This window comes from Chaetura pelagica, unplaced genomic scaffold (assembly GCF_000747805.2).
Source record: "Chaetura pelagica isolate M959 unplaced genomic scaffold, ChaPel_1.0 scaffold70, whole genome shotgun sequence".
Classification (NCBI taxonomy): domain Eukaryota; kingdom Metazoa; phylum Chordata; class Aves; order Apodiformes; family Apodidae; genus Chaetura; species Chaetura pelagica.
The window spans coordinates 1,164,062-1,185,599 of NW_009952265.1; the positions used below are offsets into that span (position 1 = coordinate 1,164,062).

Below are 21,538 nucleotides of genomic sequence, written 5' to 3' on the forward strand. Positions count from 1 at the left end.
CACACACGTCAGTAACCTTTATCACTGAACATTTTAAACAGTTAACTTACTTGTTGCGTATGGTATGTTGTAAAAAAAAAAAAAAAAAAGGAGGTTTAAGAATGTAGAGGAGAGGATCTTAACCATGTTATGAATTTTGCAGTGGCTTTTCAGAACAGAATTAACATTTGAAGGTCTAACATAAAAAATGCTTGTTTAGGCCTGATACACTAATTCTATCAAAAATACTGTCTTGTAGGAAAAGATGATTTATAATAATTTTGCATTGATTTTACATACTAAAACACACATATGAACAAGCACACCAGGAGACCAATACTAGGTTCAAACCTGGGATGGACCTGCATTGTTACAAAGCCAACAGACACAGCAATCACTAGTGCAAGGGCCAGGCCACACCCACTATTGAAATAGTAGACAAACAGGACAATGACAAAAATGTAAAGAAGAGGCACAACGGCCTGTGTAGTATCAGTAATAAACAGCATGAAAAACAGACACATTCACCCAAATGGAAACAAGAAGCACTTCAGTTAAGAAGATATTTCCAGACTTGAAAAACCATTTCAAACAAAAAAAAAAAAAATCAAAAGAAAAATATAATTGGCAATATTCTATTTTAAAAGTGCAGACAGAGTCTAGCTTAAAAAGGGTATGGCATTAAAAAGGTTTTCCCCTAAAGAATTTGAAGTTGAGTTTATGCATGTCAAGCCTTCCTGACTTTTCAATGCACCAGTTATTAGAGTATAATATACTTTGCATAAGAGAAATGGTGCCTGACAAGAGAAGGCTGTGCCTTGGAAAGGGAGGAATCTTCTATCACTCTTCTGCAGCAACAGGTATCAGTAGTAAGTCCTCCAGTAGATTCACCAAAAATAATGCTTATCAGCAAGAGATGAATGCATAGTTCCCAAAGGAAATGCAGGATGCCTCAAAGGCAGGCAAAATGCCTAATAGGGAACCCACCAGTTTGTTTTTTTGTTTATTGGGGTTTTTTTGTTCAGAACTACTGCAGAAAGAGTTTGTACTCTATCTGCAGCATAAATATTTAGTTAAACATCTTCCTTTGTTAGCCTCAATACCTTTTATTTAATGAAAAAACAAAACCCCACAGCCAAACTAATCTGAGCAGTTTTGACTTTTGAAATATGAGCTAGCAAAGCTCTCTGGTCCCTCAACAGCCTTCTCCATCAGATTTCTACTCCTCAGAGCCCAGAACAGCTCGATTTGAAATGACATTATGAGCATCTCTCTCAATGGTAGTAGTGTAACCCAATACCTAATTTCTGCTAACGTTTTTTATGCCCACGGTTTACTGACTTGGCAGAAGACCATCTCACAAGAAATACTGCCTTTTAAAAATTTATTAAAGATTAGATAAACAACTAAAACATTATTCTCTCTGCTTTTATCCTCTGTCTTAAATAATGGAATACACAGCTAAACGCATTTGCACTTTTCTTAACCAGATGATTTCCTACTCTAATCCTACACTTTGTCTACATGATTTCTTTTGTGTCAGTGACACTTCTGTGACAATAGCAGTGTTGTCCAGAGCGTAGCCCATTTTTGCAATACAATTAGTGACAAGCATCACAAGGACCTGTTGTGCTGTCAGGACGATATAGAACCGATGGGGGAGAGCCTCCTTCTTCATTAGTAAGACTTCAACCTCTCACAAAGCAGCCATCCTTTGTTTTTGCTCTCAGCTGTGAAAGCTGAATTGCAGGATACTTTGGTGATTGCAATTTCATGATGAGTCACTATGTTCTTCCCCACTCACCTTTCTTAAACTCCAAATTCCATCTTCCCTGAGAATAGGGCCAGAAGTAACAATAATATAGCAAATGTCTTCAGAAAAGAAAGTTACATAGAATTTATGTCCGGCTGCCAAAGTACATTTTGCTATGCTAAAAACTTTCCCAGTATTCTTCATTTTGCAATCAAGGTTCCCTCTGAACTCCACAAAGTGGATGGGATGGATGATGGGTAAGAGACAATGAAAAAGGGAGCAGTCGACATCGACTGCTCATGTCAGATCGAGGAGGAGAATGGTGAAACTGAGCATTTAGTGATGGTGTCCAATGGACAAAACTAGAGGAATAAGGCATCCTAATACTAGGGCTGCCACCTCCAGACGACTGAGTCCTTTTCCTCCAGTGGATTCGGGTTTGTGGCTATGAGCAATTCCTCCTACTTCTGGGAGGACATGAACTGTGGCAACGTAAAGAAAAGTCCCAGCAGAAAACAGCATAGCAACTCCGGTGGCATTGACTTCTGACAGAGCTTCTTTGCTGCTCTGAAACGAAAAAAAACACAACAAAACAAAACAAAAACAGAAAAAGGAAAAAACAAGATAAGTAGAAGTTCTTCCATCAATAATAAAAAAGCTGTTTAAGTGTTCAGATTTCTGTCAACCCTCATTTCCTCATAGTGATAATGGTTTAACATTGTTTTGTGTCTTGCACCGTACACGTAGCAACTGGTAATCTAAAGTTGTCACAGACAGAAACCACCTCTCATCCTAGGTATTTCACTTTAGGCTTCTAGGAACCCTTACAGAAAAAAAGTTAGTCTCTGCAGAAGCATCTTGTTTGATCATTTCACAGCAAAATATACTTCATGCTGAGAAAAAAATAGAATTCAGATTGCAAAGTCAGAAACTTTACAAAGGATACTTGAGACTGACTTTTACTATTTTATTTTCCTTTTTCTAAACAAAGAGGTCAAGCAAGGATGTTCATCTTTAAATATCTGGTCCCCTGCTGGACAAAGCAGGATTTGCTAGATCTAAGTTCTGAATCATCAGTCATTCAATATTTAATTTGTATGTACAAGTAAACACTCAAAACTTTTCAGAATATCTATGAAAACTTCATTGAGAAATGCATCTTCTGGACCAAAACTGAGAACCTCTTCACCTTCATACTAGGATTAAGATGAGGCTGCACATCATTAAATGTAATGAAATGCAAACCAATTTGTATCAGCTTCAAAATGCTTCTTGAACAATTTTCAACTCAAGGGTTTTGTTAGTTCTCCAGTATACTCTCATGTATACCAGAGACACATTCTCTGCTCTGGAACTATGCAACCACTGTGTCAGCCTTTATGCCTTACAAATTCTCTGTTCTTTCTGAGGTGCAAAATGCAAAAACAGCTCTTAGTGAGCCTACATCAAAAGCACGTTCAAACAGCATTCTCATTTCTTTTTATAAACCCAACCCTTTCTGCTGTCTCATGTACTAAAATATCAAACAACTCCTTTCCAGCAAATAAAGGGATTAGCCCAGGTGATTCACTTTGTCTTTCCTCTCATGCCTTGAATTTCACAAGATCACAGGTTAGATACTTTACAACACAACATAGTGCGACACCAGCATGGCCCACAGCAGTTAGAAAAACAGGAGTGCCATAGGAAATGCTATGAGAAGCAGAAACATTTAATTTGGACAGAGCTGATGAACTCATGCAGTGGCCCATTTCACAGGCCATGTGTGGTGTACACCCAAGACAAGACTATACTTTAAGAAGTATGAGGGGCAAAAAGGCTGCTCTACCTGATGTTTTAGCTTCTGACACTGCATGAAAAATACATTAAACACAGAGGACCAATTCTGCAATGGTCAGGGAAACTAGCAAAGGTTACTTCCTACCTGCATTTTAAAATAGGAATGCATGCAGCAACATTGCAAATTACTTGGTTATATTGTCATCAGACAAGATCCGCGATATGAGTAAACTGTTCTCAGTGGGGAGCAGCAGAAAGGAGAAAAGACAAATCAGGCTTGCGAAAAAAAAAGAAACCCTATACAAAACTCTATGAAAGATTTGTATCACTGGTTCTGATGGAAAGCACGGGCTATTTTTTGTTTCACACATTCATATTGCTACCTTTTTATCCACTTATTTTTTCTCTGTTCCGCTAATTTTTTTCAAGCAGTTTGGAATTATGTTCTACAAGTCGTACAATGTTCCTTTCCCCAAACTCCACCACTAAGCTGCATTTTGGGCAGAATAAAATCACAGACCTACCTTGCTTAGCCCTAAGTATGTCACCATGGACATAACAGGTGCTGCCAATGCAAAGACCAGCAAGTGTTTTCTAATTCGATTCCGTTCCAGCCCAGCGTGCATCAGGAAGGAAACCAGGCCAAAAGCAGCTGGTGCCTGCAAGGAACAGTGTTACTGGTAATACAATACCTTCTAAAACCCCCTTAAATTTGATATAAACTTGTAATGCAACTTACTACATTGAAATGCAGCACTAGCATCAGGAGATCACTAGTATGTTGCAGTTAAAGGAAATCAACAGAATTCTGGAGTTGCCTTATTGTAGTAACAGTACCTAGTGGAAGCCCATGTTCTGGCTATCAGAGCACACACCTTTGTGTAGTAATTATTAAAATATTAATTATTTCTTGAGTCAGTGCTAGAATACCCAAGTCTCCATTAACTTATGCAATTTCTTATTTTACCCTAGTACTACCATGCACCCTTAGATGGACAGTTTCTTTACCTACAGCAGAAAAATTCTACAATTAACATGGAGAAAAAAATTCCCTAAAAAAGGTAGCTGTTAGCCTCCCCATGAACAAAGACTTCAGAGCTCTTTAGGTTAGTTGATAATTCAGTTTCATTCCTGTTCCCATTGGGAAGAAAACAAATACTTCCTTCCCCTCCCTCTGCTGGCATCCAGTTTCTTATCCACAAGTCATAACTGTTCTACTATTTATGGAAGGTATTACATACTTTTGCTCACATAAAGACACTGGTAGTTCACCCTGACATCTCTGAGATAAGACATAAGCTCATATATTGAGCACTTCTTATACACAAAATCCTTGATGAATTATTTTTTTTTTTTTAAACCTAGAAGAAGGAAACCATGAGTGAAGGAAAAAAAAGAGAAAAACAAAAGCATCAGCCAGAATCAGAAAAACAGAAAACGAAAAAAGACACTAGAGAAGAACTGAATTTCTCTTTCAGTACCAAGTATTTCTTGATAATCTTTTACAGGAGAAATTGTCTTCCTCTAAAATTGTTGAATTTCAGAAGTCAGTTAATTTCAACATCAATAAAAAGCAAGTTTCACTTGGCAATAGCCATTAGCTAAGCTTCATGGTAAGATGTAACACTGACATTGCCACCTTTGAAGAGGGTTATATAAAACCACAATTTATGGTATCAACAGTCAAGAAAAGACAGAATAGATCTCCATATCCTAACATCTGAACATGCAATTATGCAAGGAAGATTTTGGTTGCATGTATGACCCCTTACTGTAATATATGCACGTGCTACTGTAAGTCAAAAATGCATCTGTACATGTATATTTAGAACCCATATAGCTAATAGGTATCTTTGCACAAACACTAAGGAAAAATGATCTCTTCATGAGCCATTTTTTACTTGTTAGCATCAGAAAAATGTTTACAAAATTCTTGTGAAAAAATGGCACTACCCATGTTGAAGCTACTATAACAGAGGTAATCAGCAGTTGTAATTCAGTACCCAGATAGTAAGTGGTTTCCTTTAAACACACAGAGACCTCAAATACCCTTCCTATTTTCTTAACAACATGGTAGAACCAAAAAGCTGTTTAATCAGAATAAAACTGCTTCTCTTTCTTAAATACACTACCATATACTTCTGCACTTCACCCTCTAGTATTTCTCTGAATACGTCTTACAGCTGTAAGAAGCTTGGGGGTCTTAAATTTGTGCGTTTTTTTTGTTGTTGTTGTTTTGGTTTGGTTTTTTTGTTGTGTTTTTTTTTTCAAACCAACAAAAAACAAACACAACACCACACTAACTTCAGAAAAACTCTGTGTGAAGCTGCCACATTTCTTCATGAGCTATTCTTCTCCCTGTTTTTGGGACTCTTTCCAAATGATGCAACTGAGGTAGGCACAGGCAGCTGGAATTCTCATTTGTACCCCATTCAGACATCCATCATTTGCTATTCCGTCATACATCATACCAGTGCATTTTGGCCCTCCAAGCTGTACCACTAGCCTGTTGATTTCAATTGCATTACACACTTCCAGACTGCATCACTAGTGAAACTTTAGAACTTTAGTAACTTCTGTATGCTTTACCAGTCTTTTAAAGTATAAATAAGAATTTTTGGATGAGTACTTACCTTGTGCAACATAATGGCAACAAACACTATCAGCTGGACACTAGTCTGAGAAGTAGAAGCTGCTGCACCCAATGCAACACCATCAGCTGAAACAGGAGTGCAAATTCATGGATTACTCCTCCACATCAGTTTCAGTTTTCCCACCCCCCAACGGCTGACAGTACAAAACATGTCAGTTTGACAAGTCCTGTTGCTAAAATACCATTAACAACACCAACCCAACTAGTGATTCACTCCCCTTTATTGCTTAAGCCAGAACAATTTCAGGATTTCAGAGAACTCTCAACAGGAGCTTTCTCATATTTCCTAAGACCATAAAAAATATACTGAAAATCTATTCAGTATTGACACATTCTGACAAATAAGAATCAGGTAAAACGTTTAGTCTTCTGTAGAAGTGGCTTCCTGTATAAACTTAAAAATCTGCTTTAGATTCTAAGCATTAAAAGAATTTTAATTATTAACCTTTAATTTTAAAACATAAATTCTATTATAAATACTATTTTTTTAGCCATTGAAAAAAGATAGTCTAAATGAAATCAGAAATGGGTACTGTATTAATCCTTAATACGGACACTTCATTTAGTAAAAAAAATATCTTTTTTTTAACCAACATCTTATGACTTACCTAGACACTAACTTCCAGTAGGAGAGATTAAAAAAGCATGTTTATATCAGACATATATACTGAATTACAACATGAACATGAGTTGACTGCAACACATGCGTAACTTCTTCAGTCCTTGCCAGTCAGACCAAATGTGTTCCAGTTAAACTTTCTCACTCCACCCTAAAATGTCCTTTCTCCACAGAGTATTTTTAAAATGTAACACTTTTAAACATAGTATTTTTTAATAAAACCACAGGACAACTGTCAAACAAACCCAAATGTGCTCTGAGCTGGTTTGTTTCCTGCATGGTTTCGGTAGCAGGGAAGGGACCCCGCGGGTGGCTCCTGTAAAGCTCCCCCATCTGAGGTGGCCAAGTTAGAGAGACAAAGAGACAATGGATGTGACTCTGCGATTAGCATATGAAGGAACTGCTGTAGGACCTGAGCAGAAGGCAAGCAGAAAGAACTGTGATGGAGAGGTGAAAGGCAGTGCCGGGGTGAAGATCCCTAGGTTGGTGAGGAAAAAGGGTTAAGAAGGTGCCCAAGCAGTTTTCCTTGAACCTATGGTGAGATGGCAGCCTGTCCCCCTGCATTCATGGAGGTGTTGTCAGTCTTTCGGGGCAACAGAGGGACTTGGTGGAACATTTCCTGAAGGTGTCAGGAGGGGCAAATGTGGACTCGAAGCCTGTGGAAGGCCCTGTGTCAAGGGAGGTGAATGTAATTTGGGCCCAGGAAGAAGGGATGGGGTAACATGCAAGCACTGTTCTTTGTGTTGTCTGTGTTCTGTGTGCATCTGATTAGTGTGAAATTAAATTATTATTATTTTTCCCCAAGCTGAGTCTGTTTTGCCCATGACCTTAATTCATGAGGAACCCTCCTTGTCCTTTGTCTCGACCCAGGAGCTTCTAGGTGGCCTTTGTCCTCCCCATCCCACAGTGGGGGTGGCGGGGCGGAGAGCTGAGTGAGAGCCCACGGGGCTGTTGTGTTAGGCCCAAACCACAACATCTACAGCTTGATACTACTCAGCAAATGTCTTAGCATGTACTGAAATTTAGCAGCTAAACCAGCCAACAAAGGAACTAAAGAGCCAGAGAGTAAGCATCACACAAATTTTTATATGAGAAAAGTAAAGGAATGGAAAATCTGTACCCAAATAAAACTCCATGGAACGTTCTAAACACTGGAGTATGTTGAGTATATTTTCCCAGTAAGTTTTGGAAAAGACCCTTAGTTATCCCCAGCCGTTGGTTTTTTTTTTCCTTGCCCTCTTTTTTTTTTAAAAAAAAGCCACCTTTGAAAACAAAGCTCAAGTGTTTCTACACCACCTGAACATGAGCCACACAGTAACGAAAGTCCTTGTCAAGCACTAACAACACATTACCTGCAGCATGGACTACTAGTCCCAGTGTTGTCGTGATTTTGGAGTTGCCTGATCTTGCAGCTTCCGGATCTGAAATGATCATGAGGAAAGTTAGGATAAAGATACCAAATACAAACCAGCTGCTTAGGCAGTTACATTAAAAACTGCCAGTTTTTGTATTTCTGCATTAGACTTAGTATAAGACAGTCGGATACTTAACACCTTCAAGCCACCTGAAGTTCTGCCAACAAACAAGTGACAGAATCATAGACAATTCTTCACAATTTACAGGATCACTGATAGAGGCAGAAGCAGTTGGTTTTTGATAACCTCCTGAAACTGAATATTAAAGTTCTGTGCTACCTAGGTGAAGAAAAGCTAGTTCTGCATCTCCACAATCCAGAGCTGCTCAAGAGCAGGATGATTTTTCCCCACACACACAATGTTGGTATTTTTCTTCAGGTGACTGGGGCAGTCTTTGTTGCACTGAGTAGCTGGCAATTCCTGGTAAGCAATAAATTTTACTTGTCATGGCAGCAGGGGCAAAGGTTTCCCTCCATCATGACATACTACAGAGGAGAAATGCAGCCAGTGCTGCCTGAAATCCAGGGCTTTGACTGCAATTGTTTGACAACTACTCTGAGGACATTTGTAGGTTGGCTCATTATACAGCACAACTTGCCAATATCCACCTCTATGCAATAACTGGCGAAACAGTTAGGAAGAATCATTACAATGAACAGGGCAGGCAAGACCTACAGAAGTACAGAAACATCTTATTATTCAACTGCTTAATTCTATAGAGCTGAACAGCCATTATTTAATTATACTAGTGGCCTGTAAGTTGACTGCAAGTACACTTTAACTGCTACTTCAATAAGTATGCCCTACTGGCAAAATGGAAAGTCCAGTCCTGTTCTGTTCCTCCTGCCTGTCCCACCACCCTCCAGTCTCTCTCTTTGTGCCCAGGTACCCACAGAGTTGTCCAGAGAGTCAGACCAGGGAAGTGAGCTGGCCACAAACAGATGTGTTCTCTTCAGTCAGATTGATCTTCTGAATCAATAGGGCAGCCTATTTGAGCAATTAATTGCATAAGCTGCAGTTGGATGACATTGATGGTATACTCATGTCAAACAGGGGGAGATGCTCACAGAGAGCATTTGCTTTAAATTTGTTTTGGATTGACCAGAACTAAACACACTCAAAGAGAGAGTTCACATATGATTTCATACCTCCATTCCGGCTGACAGAATTTTTCTAGTAAAATGTAGCTGCTTGAGAGGTAACAAAACTACCAGATATTGGGCCCAATGAGAAGAATGTTTTTCTTTGGTAGCTTTAAAACTTTACAAAAACACTACTACATTTTCTGTGACAAAAGATACAGTCTAGATAAAGCTTTACTTAATAACCTGTCAATTTTCTCCTATTACGTGCTCTGATCAGAAACACAGGAAAAGGCCATTACCTGTACAAACTAAGGGTTCTCCTGGCAGTTGCTCACCTGTATCCCCTTGTTACCATCACTGCCACTATTCCCTTTGAAAAGCTGTAGCTCCATTTACAATTACCCAGGAGCACAAAGGTGACACAGCCTCCCACCTGTCCCACCACACTAACCCCATACAAGCATTTGTACAGCTGCACTGTGAACAGCCAAGGATCCAACCAAAATATATTCCCACCTGCTTTCCATATGTTTTACTTTTCCTTCAGGATCAATTCCTTAATTTTTGAGGGCCAAATTACACCATTAGAGGACATTATGCGGGAGAAAATGAGCAGCCAAAGGCAATAAAGCACCATTTCAGATGACAAAACACCTTTTGTGCATTTCAAGTTACAACCCGAGTGTGAAGCCACAGGCAGGAAACAAAGGCAACTGTAGACATTTTAAGAGTATTGCAACGCAGTTCTGAAATCTCTGGACTAAGTAGGAAGTATTTTGAAGTAAGTGAGGCTCTAGACTAGCATGGGACTCCAGCTAAGCAGTTGCAGTAAGGGATGAGAGCTTATATTTAGTAATTCCTGGAGTCTTAAGTAACTTTTTGTCCTTTGCAAATTTTAGGTAGATGTATGACAATCAAGTAGGAAAAACAAACAAAGACTAATCTGAAACAGACAATACCCTCAAGTGTCAAGTCACCCTTTGCCCCCACCATATGTGCTTGTACACTTATTTCATGTTAGTGAACCAAGCTCTCAAATTATGTTGAATTCCAGGATAGATTCCTAGAAAAAACATTTCACACAGACCTTGCTTTGTTTTTAAAGTACCTACTGAAACTCTGGACACAACTGATCAAATTCAATCCCAGTAGCATCCTAAAAAATTACAACTTATTAGCTTTAAGCAGCAAGTCTGACTGAAGAGAATCTTTACTTACCTTCTGTAGGGTGCATGTGAGAACTGCCTATCTGATCCACCAACAGCATGAAGACAAAGCCGAGGACAAGGGACACTCCAATGTAGGCATGCAACCTGGAATGGTCATGGCCATACTCATGTACAGCTGAGATTTCTGCTACCTTCTCAGACTCAATCACATGCTGCATCTCACTCGCTGGGTGATGCTTTCCTGTGGCAGGCAAAGAAGCAGATTAGGAAACAGGGGACTAAACCACTGCATGGTCACTTCTCTCTCTTTGCTGAGAGCACTCATCACACTTAGGCAATACACAAAAGTCCTCATTTGCAGTCAGTCTTAGATCATTTATCTAGGGAAACACATTTGTCTTGTTGGCCCCTGTCCATAAGTCTTCACCTCAGAAAAAACAAAGAAAGTACTTGATAAGCCAGGTTACTTTGTTGAAATGTTGCATGTAAAATACAAATTTATTCATTAAAACTGCTAAATAATTCCTTTTTTAATTGAGCTTGTGTCCTTGTTTAAGCCAGGATGAAACCAATTTTCTCTTTGATTTTTTTCTTCAATGAACTCTATTAAGCAGCACACTTGGTGAAAATACCAGCAAGTTTTCCAGCAAGTGGACTGATAACACCCAATGTTTATAGTAACTGCTGAGAGACCAAGGACACTTTGCTTCACTTGTTGAATCTGCTGCTTCAGACACTGAAGGGGCAGATCAGTCATATCTACAGCCCTCCCGTAGGGAGAAGCAGACCAGACAGATGGCAAAATTGACCAAACAAAATATTCCATCCATATAGACATAACTCTTGGTATAAATTCATGGATCACGGAAGTCAAGCCTTTTTTTCTTCATTCTTCTTTTCCATCCATGGCCAGTGTCCAAGCAGGACTCCATCTATTCATCACCATTGATCCCTAGACCAATGCATTCCTGACCCTCACACTCCCCTCAGCTCCTGTCCGCTCTGCTGCTCTTTCCAGGAGCTCCGGGACATTTTGGGACTGCTCACAGCTGAGGAGATGCCATGGTAGTTGCTGGGGGTGAGGGGAGGTGATAGAGGTTTTGCTCATTCCTGCACATACTTGTATATATTTGTACATATTTTCTTTTATCATTAGTACTTAATTAAAGCTGTCTAGTTTAGTTTCCAATCTGAGAAGCCTCTCTCCTTATTCTCACTCTCCCTCCTTTCCCTATGGGTGGGAGGGGATCGAGAGCATTGTTGTCACCCGTTTAATTGCCAATCCTGAGTTAAATTGTGACAAGCTGCCAATTTTGTCAGTATTCAGATATACTGTCAAGCAATTAAGTCATAATTATGGAATTGTCAGAGATTGAAGGGACCTCTAGAGATCCTCTAGTCCAACTCCCCCACTAAAGCAGGATCAATAATCTTAACTTAACTGAGAAAATACAGGATGAGGAGACAAATAGGTTCCAAGATCTAATGCAATCTTCAGGAAGATGAACTTTGTATCTCGAAGCACCAGTCTCTACTTAAACTTAAGTTAGCACTGATACACTCCATTGATAGGGATCAGGAAACCAGTTAAGTCAGCACACTGTTCTACAAATACCAGTACCGTCCTAGATTCCGAAAGTCCGAGCCCTGGGTTTGAATGTTATGTAGTTGTTGCTTTTCCCTACGCAAGCTTTAATTTCATGCCAGTGCATAATTTAAAAAAAACATTTTCAAATAGTTCATAGGTTAGTAAGTGACAAATGCCTCTAGCTACAATGCCTTTTGGAACACATAGATGTAATATAACTTGATCAACTTTTACAGGTTGCCATTTGCCCAGCATGTGTGATCTTAATCACAAGCAAATACCACACACAAAATTCCCACCAATTTCAACAGAAATTAAATCAGTTGTACTCTGAATTTACACAGGCTTAAAGAAAAAAGTTTTTCTGGCATGTGCATTTAACATTTCCAGCAGTCTTTGGCCCATGGACTCTTAAGACAGATCCATTTGATCCTTCAACCTTGCTCATGAAGACAGGAAATTACTACTGCTACAATCATATCAGACACAGAGGGAAACCATGTCCAGCAGTACACAGGTTTTTCAGTATTGGCCACCAAAGGATGTAAGAGTTGCCTTAGCACATTTATGTGAAAGAGATTTAATAAAGCTATTTTTTGGGAAAAATTCTAGGTATTATTTCCACTTGACATAGGCAAAGAAGCATGTCTAAGCTTTCTTCTGCTAGCTACATACAGAAATACATTGTTAGAAAGGTAAAAGCAAAGAACAGGAATAGGGAATTTTGAATTAAAATCCCAACTACCATATAGAGCATAGTAAACATACAACCTCTCAGTTTCAGGCTCTATGCTCACCTAAATAATACATTTTTTTTTTTAATTTCTCCTTGCAGTCCCAGGCAGAGACAATGTATCAGACTAGAAGGTCCTCTGGGTGATGCAGAAGAGGTACTTAATGCTCCTCAGCGTACTTGTTATAAATAATTGTACTTCCATTGCAGGTAAGGGGTTTTACACACAGTAGGTATTATGCAAATGTTTCCAGTGGGAAAACAGACACCATAACTCTACTTCAACATTCAGTATCTCCAGCTAAGTCAGATGTTCAAGTCCTGGGCTACACTCCAAGGCTCCAAACTACCCACCATGCAGTACAAGTTGCCTCCATTTCAAAACAGGGCCAATGCTTACAAGTGCATTTAGCAGGCTCAGTTAGCATTTGTCTCTGTTTAATATTCTACTAAGAAAATGTTTCTTCTTTTATGTTCTCTGCTAGACCAAACAGTGGTATCACAATCTCTAATTGTAATTTTTTTCACAGTCTCCCTGAGCTTAGAATTTATGATTACTCATGCAAGCAACCTTTCTGTATTTACATGGGAACTCAAGAGATATTTGTATTTTTGAATAAGAAAAAAAAAACAGAGAACCCATTTGCAAAGCTCTAATATCCTAGAGCACGTATGTGCCACAGTCCAATGTAAGGAAGCAGCTGACATGGTATTTTCTACTCCTTCACAAACCAACAGTTAGCACTGTTACGTAAACTAAGAACACAAAAGAAGATTGTCATGTTCAAATGCTTGATCAGGAGCTATATTTTCTCATTAAGATGTGACTTGATCTTAAGATTTGCACCTGGGGAAGAATAAGCCTGTACCAGTAGATGCTGGAAGCCAACAACTGGAAAAGCAGCTTTACAGAAAAGAACCTCAGGGTCCTTGTGCACACAAAGTTTACCACGAGCCAGAAGTGTGTCCTGTGGCAAAAAAAAAGGCTGAGTCCTGGGTTGGCAGCAGGTTGAGGGAGATGATCCCTGCACTCAGCACCACTGAGGCCATACTCAGAGCTCTGAGCTGAGTGCTGGACTCCCCAGGACATGAAACAGATGGACACACACTGGAGAGGCATGAAGATGACTACAGGACCAGAGCATCTCTCCTATAAGGAAAGGCTCAAAGAGCTGAGCTGTTCACCCTGGAGAAGAGAAGGCTCAGAGGGATCTTATCAATGTATATGTATCTGATGGGTGGGTGTTAAGACAACAGAGCGTTATGTATTAATCACATGTTTCTATCTATCTCTTTTAATTCTTCCTGAAGTTTGCAATTACCTACTTCACCTTGTCCATTAGCTGAACTCTGGTTTTTTTTCTGAAAAACACTTCTTCCAAAGTTATTTAAAACAGTAACATGCACAAACCCCTCTAGGTTTCACTTTGTATTTCTTCCTATTTCACAGGAAAGTGATGTTTTGATGGCAATACTATATAGAACATCAATTAACAAGAAGCTTCCATCAGAGATGGAAAAAAATCTTTACTGGAAGCAATGTTACTGATTTCATTTTTTTAAAATCACATTTAATGGTAAGGGGACTAACAGGACTACTGCACAGCACTTCAAAGAAACTAGGATATTAACTAGATCATTTCATTGGTTTAACAGCAAGCAATGTTTTCTCACTGTGAGAACAGACAAGGCTTTTGGAGGAGGCCTTCAGTATTGGAAAGCTTTTTCACTTTGGAACAGCAGATCTGTCCTGCATGACTCAAGGAAAGGATATTAATGTCTAAATGTATAATAATAATTACAACTCAACACAGAATCTCTCTCTTGTTTCAACCTTGCACTTTTAAAGTTCACTCTAGATAATTTTTTATTAAAGTGAAACTTTCGTGCACCTAACTACTAAAAAAAAAGAAAAAAAAAGGGCAACAAACAACATGGAGCAAAGCATACACTAAGGCCTTCCCCAACATCTGGGGCTTAAGTGACAAAACTAAATTCTTTGTCATTTTGGGGAAGACTTTTGTTTGGCAACTAATATTCTAAATTTCCAAACATTAACAGCAATACATTGACTTACTCTAGTAAATCATCTTGCTGGAGTATTCACACATCTTGGATGAGACACAATGGTGCATGGATCTCACTGTTCAAAACGTTGGCACAATGCCATTACTACAAAGCACATCAGAATAGGACTTGAAAGCCCTTGAAAGATTTCACAAACATATCTCTGCTGAACGAGATTGACTGTTTTCATCTCTATGAAAGAGTTAACTTTGCTTCAGATCCTTTCAAGCCATAAAACATAGTGAGTAACTCAGGGCAATCTTTCTGACAGTGGCTACACAGTTTCAGCAGTTACAACAAAGGACTGAAGCCACCAAAGAAGTTTATTTGCTAGTAATACTCAAATCAAGGTTTCACTATGCACATACATAGGTTTATGACCAAAAAATAACTTGAGTCATGGTATGCTATTTGCTCTCAGCCTAGAAGGACAAAAATAAGAAGTTATTTATTGTGTGGCCTGTAAGAAAATACAGAAGTAATAGCAAATTACTTTTGTACCAACGACAAACACCTGTTTTGATAACAAGCTACCAGCTAAATTACACTTGGAACTGGACAAACACAGATACCTCTCACTCCCTCTTTTTTTTTTCCCCAGTTATAGGAATATACCTCAATGTTCTCTTAGGCATCTTTCTAGGTTTAATTAAGTAAATAGATGAAGCTGCAAAAAAGAAATTACTGAAAGCTGTTAAGTTCTCAGAATCTAAAGCTTAACTCTGAATATCCTAAATATTATTTTTTGTAGTTAAATCTTAAAAACTAACAAATTTTACCTCTCTGCAACTAAAAAAAAAGTATATTTACAGACAAACTGGCTTTAGTCACAATACTGTGAGTTACGAATTCAGTCTGAATTCATCCACAGAACAAATTATTTTTTCCTAGGTAAATACTTTGGACATTGCTGCTGCAGTAACAGGAAGTGCCCTTTCTCTACATACTAGCCTTTCAGTTATATGGTATATAGATGCGAACAGCAGGCTGTAGATCTCATACGTGAACAGTATGTCCCATGTTGTGAAAAAAACAAAACCAAACATTCACATCCATTGTATTTACTGCTAGCCATATAATTACAAGAAAAAAAATTGTCTACTTAGAATTAAAATTGAATGGAAAGCAAACCCACAACTACAGCTCATTAGAGACATCCTACATTAAAGTGCACAAATTACAGTACACTATAAATGCATAATCAGAGGTTCTTTCACTTCTTGATAAAGGATGATTTTATATATTGTCTTCTGTTCAAATCTAAGCAAAATAATAAATTTAGTGAAGACTAAAACAGGGAAAATTAAGGCATATTACTAAAATTAAATGTTAAACAGTGTAGAAATAAGAAAAGATGGTAGTACAAGAAAAGCAGAGTATTACTATTATCTCTCAATTCCAGATCAACAACAGTACATGTGACTCTTGTGAATTTCTCTCCAGCCTCAACTTCATAGTCCCTTCTTCTGTGACCAACTAAGTTGGTGCTGTTTACCTTCAGAAAAAAATTTCTGAGCATACTGGAAAAATCTTACACATAAAACAGTAATGTAATAGCACAAGACTCCAAGCTAGAGCAAGATTAAAGTGCACTCCAAACAGAGGTAATGAGCCCAGACTATTTAAAATAATGTCGTGACCTCAATTTGAGGTTTACCAAGACTTTCGGGTATAAAATGTGCTCCACATTCACAGCCCTATAAGACACATAATTGCTTTGAAACAGGCTGGAGAGTTGGGCAGAGAGAAACTTGATGAAATTTGACAAGGGCAAGTGTAGAGCCTTGCATCTGGGGAAGAACAACCCCATGTACCAGTACAGGCTGGGGGCTGACCTGCTGGAGAGCAGTGTAGGAGAAAGGGACCTGGGGTCCTGGTGGACAGCAGGATGACCATGAGCCAGCAATGTGCCCTTGTGGCCAAGAGGGCCAATGGCATCCTGGGGTGTATTAGAAAGGGTGTGGTCAAGGGAGGTTCTCCTCCCCCCCTATTCTGCCTTGGTAAGGCCTCATCTGGAATATTGTGTCTAGTTCTGGGCCGCTCAGTTCAAGAAGGACAGGGAACTGCTTGAAGGACAGGGAACTGTTTGAAAGAGTCCAGCACAGAGCTACAAAGATGATTACAGGAGTGGAACATCTCCCTTAGGAGGAAGGGCTGGGTCTCTTTGGCTTGGAAAAGAGGAGACTGAGGGGCGACCTCATCAATGTTTACAAATATGTTAAGGACAAATGTTGGGAGGACAGAGCCAGGCTTTTTTCACTGATGTCCAGTGATAGGACTAGGGGCAATGGGTACAAACTGGAACGTAGGAGGTTCCATGTAAACATCAGAAAAATCTTCTTTCCTGTGAGAGTGACAGAGCACTGGAACAGGCTGCCCAGAGAGGCTGTGGAGTCTCCTTCTCTGGAGACACTCAAAACCCGCCAAGTTCCTGTGTGATGTGCTGTGGGTGACCCTGCTCTGGCAGGGGGGTTGGACTGGGTGATCTTTCGAGGTCCCTTCCAATCCCTAAGATTCTGAGATTCTGTGATTCATTAAAGGCTATGAGGTTTTGAAAACAGGTGACAGCAGACTCAAACTGTATGCCTGAGCTTGGAACCATACACAGATACCCACAAGTAATGGACACCTAAAGAAGAAATGCCTCCTACTCTGTGAACTAGCCATATATAATAATAATTTTCAGCCAAGTATATTAATTTCAAGGTACTCCAGCTTCAAAGGAGGAAGTTCTTATGAGGACAACTACGTAAAAAACTTCCTATGACTGCTGTAATGAGAAGCTGAACTACAAAAAACAACAGCAAACAGTCCACATTTTCATTCTCTGCCAAGGGCATCCCTATACTTCCTTTCAAGATACAGGAAAAATTAGAGTTTAACTCTCCCCAAAATTCCAACACTGCACATGACCTGGCATAAATGGCTGCAGTTCCACAAACAGTACAGTAGCCAGACCTGCAAATAACTGGATCACACAGCAAGAGCCATCTGATGCATGGCCTGATCATATCCCTCTGTCAAATCACCATCAAAAAGCAGTCTCATGGCTATGTTATGAGTTAATTGACTCTATGCTGGTTTCGTTGTCATGCCACTGTGAAACCCTCCCACCAATTGCATGTTGAAAGGCCTAGAAATTAGCCCCATCTTAACATCATGACTTAAATTATTTTGAACAAGGCCACCCGGGCTTGGTTCTTACCCTCCAAAATGTCTTCATAAAGTGCATGTACTCCTTCTGGCACAATGACAGCCAAGGCGGTTCCACACAGCAGCCCAGCACCCAGAACAGTCACCAACTTTAGTCTCTCCTGCAAGCAAGTACAAAACAAGGATCATCTTTAAGAATCAAAACCAAATGATTTGCAAGATCTCTTACCTATTTTTAGTCAAGAGCCCCAGTTGCATAGTCCTGTATTTGTTACCCTTCTGAGAAGTGAACACAGAAACACAGAACAGTTTTATTTGGAAGGGACCTTAAAGATCCAAGCCCCCTGCATGGGCAGGGACACCTCCCACTAGACCAGGTTGCTCAAAGCCCCATCCAACCTGAACAGTTGAACCTTGAACAGTTCCAGGGAGGGGGCAGCCACAACTTCCTTGGGCAACCTCTGCCAGTGTTCAATGCAATCAACTAAAGGAGGAAATTAAAGTTAAAGATGACCCATTTGAATGTTTACATCAGGAATTGCTCTATTTGGCAACTAATGATTATTAGGGTCTAATTCACACTCTAGAGCTTCAAACTGTAAAGACTGCAGAGACTTGGTAAATTCTTATACAGTTGCAATCTACAGGAAAAGATAATCTTCAAGAGTCACTGTTCATAAAGTCATTTTGCAAAAATACACTATCTTACATGGAAAACCAAAATTTTTATAACGCAGCACTATAAATCTCTTTTACATACATAAACAGAGGGAAAAAATGTCAGAAGCATTACTGAAGCAAATACAAGTTTGGGCATCTGTGAATTTTAAAGATCCATGAAATATGTACACACTGACAAGTTCCTGTTCCAATAGAAGTTTTAATCTCCTTTTCATTACAAAATACTTAGGCACAGTGAACACAGCAATCTGATAATTCTTACTCAGACCCAGCAAAAACTCACACCTACTTTCAGCAGCAAGCAGTCCCACTGAGTCAACACTGCCTGCCTCAGTTACATCAGCAAGAGAGTCAGACTGCTAGTTATTACTTGATTTTTTTTAATTTTTTTTTTCTCATTTAGGTTACAACTTAGGAGGTATTCTCAAGAACTGGCATAGTGTTTTTTCCAGACCAAAGTTAGCCCAACAGAGTACTGCAAATCAGGATTGAGCTGAAAGGGTACATCTGCATACAGAAATAAAAGTGAGGCTCTGTTCAGTCTGTAACCTTTGACCACCACCATTTAGTCATACCTGGCTGTGCTCAAGCTTTATACTTTCCAGAATATCCAAAATTAAGTAAAATAGTAGACACCAGTATGAAACCAGAACACAACCAGTAAGTTCCACAGCAAAAAAAAGACTCATGTGAAGAAATGTATTAATGCTAATGAATAATTACATTGTTCTCCAGCATCTGGGGTGTATTATGTAAAGCATTCATTTTTGTTTTCTAACCATTCCAAGTGGCTACTGAGAAGAGGCATTCTTCCCCACCAAGGCCACCAATAAAACTTTTTGCAAATGATAGAAAGCACAGTCCAGTCATTTCAGTTGAAATTGTCTACAGTGCACAGGCCTAAGCCATCATTTTTTAACAAAACTATTCTAACTTCCAATTACACATTTCCAGGATTAGCTAGTATTTGTGCATAACCTGCAGAGAGATTCAGCTCCTCTTTTAAACCAGTACAGCACGTGGATCCTTAAAATATCTATTTGAGTCTAAAAATCTGAATCCAGAATTTCTGAGAGTTTAAGATACCATAATAAACTTGACCACACGTGTGTGCCATGGATAAAACACTGCACAGACAGAAGGGCAATAAATGTGTTACTACTGCTTATGCTTATCTTTTTGGATCCATAGCAGACCTGTATACCCACAGCTGTTGGGAGCCCCAAAATGTGTAGGAAACCCCTGAATCGACTATATAAATAAATCACATAAACACAGATCAAGAACCCTACATTCAAACAACACCAAATATAAAGCCAGGTGACTACCAAGCACATATATGAGGAAATGCAAAATTACATTAAAAAAGAGACAATGCTTCAGGCAGTGTTCTCAGCAAATCTGCAAGAAAGTCCTTGGCAGGCTTCAGGGCAAAAGTGAGTTTTGAAGAGTGTTTCAGTGGAAGTAACAGCATTGGAGACATGTAGGGGAAGGTTCATCAAAACATCAGATGAAAACAAAGGAAAAAAAAACAGAGCAGTGGTGATGCTTAGGCAAAGGCTTCAGAACAGGTGGTGTTTCAGTCCATTTAGCTGAACTGTACCTTTCACAAAATGAACAGCCTTTCCTTCCACGCTGCTCAGAGACTGCTGCTCCCAAAGCCTCCTAGTAATAACGGGACCAAAGCACAGCTGTCCCAGCTTTGTGACTTGATGGAAGAACAAGTCCCATCTCCCTCACAGCACTTTGCTTTCCAAGAGCAGCACTGCTGCCACCGAAAACGGGAAGCTCGCACAAGAGAGCTCTTATGACCTCAGAACAACAGAACTCTCACCACACCATGCTTGTATACAACAATCGTCATTCAGAAACAGAAAAAAATGTCAGGCACCGGATAATATTAGGAGACTTCCAGAGACTGTCAAAATCATCACCCCCTCAACAACCATCATCCATTAGAAGCACCCAAACACATTCACTTCTGAACTCCTGTACCACTTGGAATCTCAATCTATGAAAACCTTCCCATCCTGTATCAACATCTCATGTATCCTAGATATTTCTTCCAAAAAAATGCCTTGAGTTTCATGAGACAGTAACAGAATTTGAAGCGGTGATCAAAGAGCTAGGGTTTAATTTTCAGCAGCACAAGTTGTTCAGAAAAGAGTGAACTGAAACATTTCCTGATAATGTTCTTGGAATTGCTTTTAAAAGCCTTAATTTGAGTAGTCCATAGACACATAACAGTTAACCTCTGACATCAGCAGTTTCTGACACAATCTTCTAAAAATAACCACGTCCAGCGGCTATAATGTCCTTCCACTACATGCCGAGACTTTGCTTCACCTGTAGCACAGTTGGGTCATACTTGGCACCTTAAACAGCCTTCATACATGCTGCAGAACAGGAGTGATAACACACTGTGATTGTGAATGAAAATGAATATCGCGTACACAACTTCCTCAAACCTCTTTTAAAGTTACATCACCCTTAACAGCAACTGTCGCAGCCGGAAAGGTGCAGCTCCGACTCCTCCCGACACCCCTCTCCGTTTAGTTTCTGCTGTTCTTTCTTAGCAATCAGCCACAAGTCCGGCGTAGCTGTCTTACCTCGGAGAAATTAACCGCCAAGGGGATAATTCCTGCCACATAGCAGGCCAGCAGCATGGCCAGGGACAGCAGGCAGATGGAGCGGAAATCATCCATGTCGCTGCTTTCTGTCCGGTCCCTTGAAGTGAAATTCAACCGCGACTTTCCCTCCGCGCCCGGGACGCCTCAGCCCGTGCAGACACCGAGCTCCCAGGGAAGCCTTGCCACCATCTCTGCCCTGCCCGCCGGCTCCAGCCCCGAGCGGCGGCCCCTCCG

The 21,538-nt window shown here is 39.7% G+C and overlaps 1 protein-coding gene across 3 annotated transcripts; it reads right to left on the minus strand.

The window, feature by feature from the left end:
* Nucleotides 1-1,722: 1,722 nt before the first annotated feature.
* On the minus strand, nucleotides 1,723-21,530 carry SLC39A9 (solute carrier family 39, member 9). 3 transcript variants are annotated; one of them, XM_010007670.1, is made up of 7 exons: nucleotides 21,284-21,530; nucleotides 18,046-18,154; nucleotides 10,502-10,693; nucleotides 8,136-8,204; nucleotides 6,145-6,230; nucleotides 4,036-4,170; nucleotides 1,723-2,299 (listed from the first exon to the last, which is right to left on the minus strand). In XM_010007670.1, the coding sequence occupies exons 1-7, from the start codon at nucleotides 21,377-21,379 to the stop codon at nucleotides 2,069-2,071; spliced, it is 918 nt and encodes a 305-aa protein (XP_010005972.1). In that variant the 5' UTR covers nucleotides 21,380-21,530; the 3' UTR covers nucleotides 1,723-2,068. The 3 variants fall into 3 exon arrangements, with proteins under 3 accessions (XP_010005972.1, XP_010005974.1, XP_010005975.1); XM_010007673.1 differs by having other exon boundaries at nucleotides 2,153-2,297; nucleotides 4,032-4,170; XM_010007672.1 differs by lacking the exon at nucleotides 8,136-8,204 and having other exon boundaries at nucleotides 21,284-21,379.
* Nucleotides 21,531-21,538: the final 8 nt, after the last annotated feature.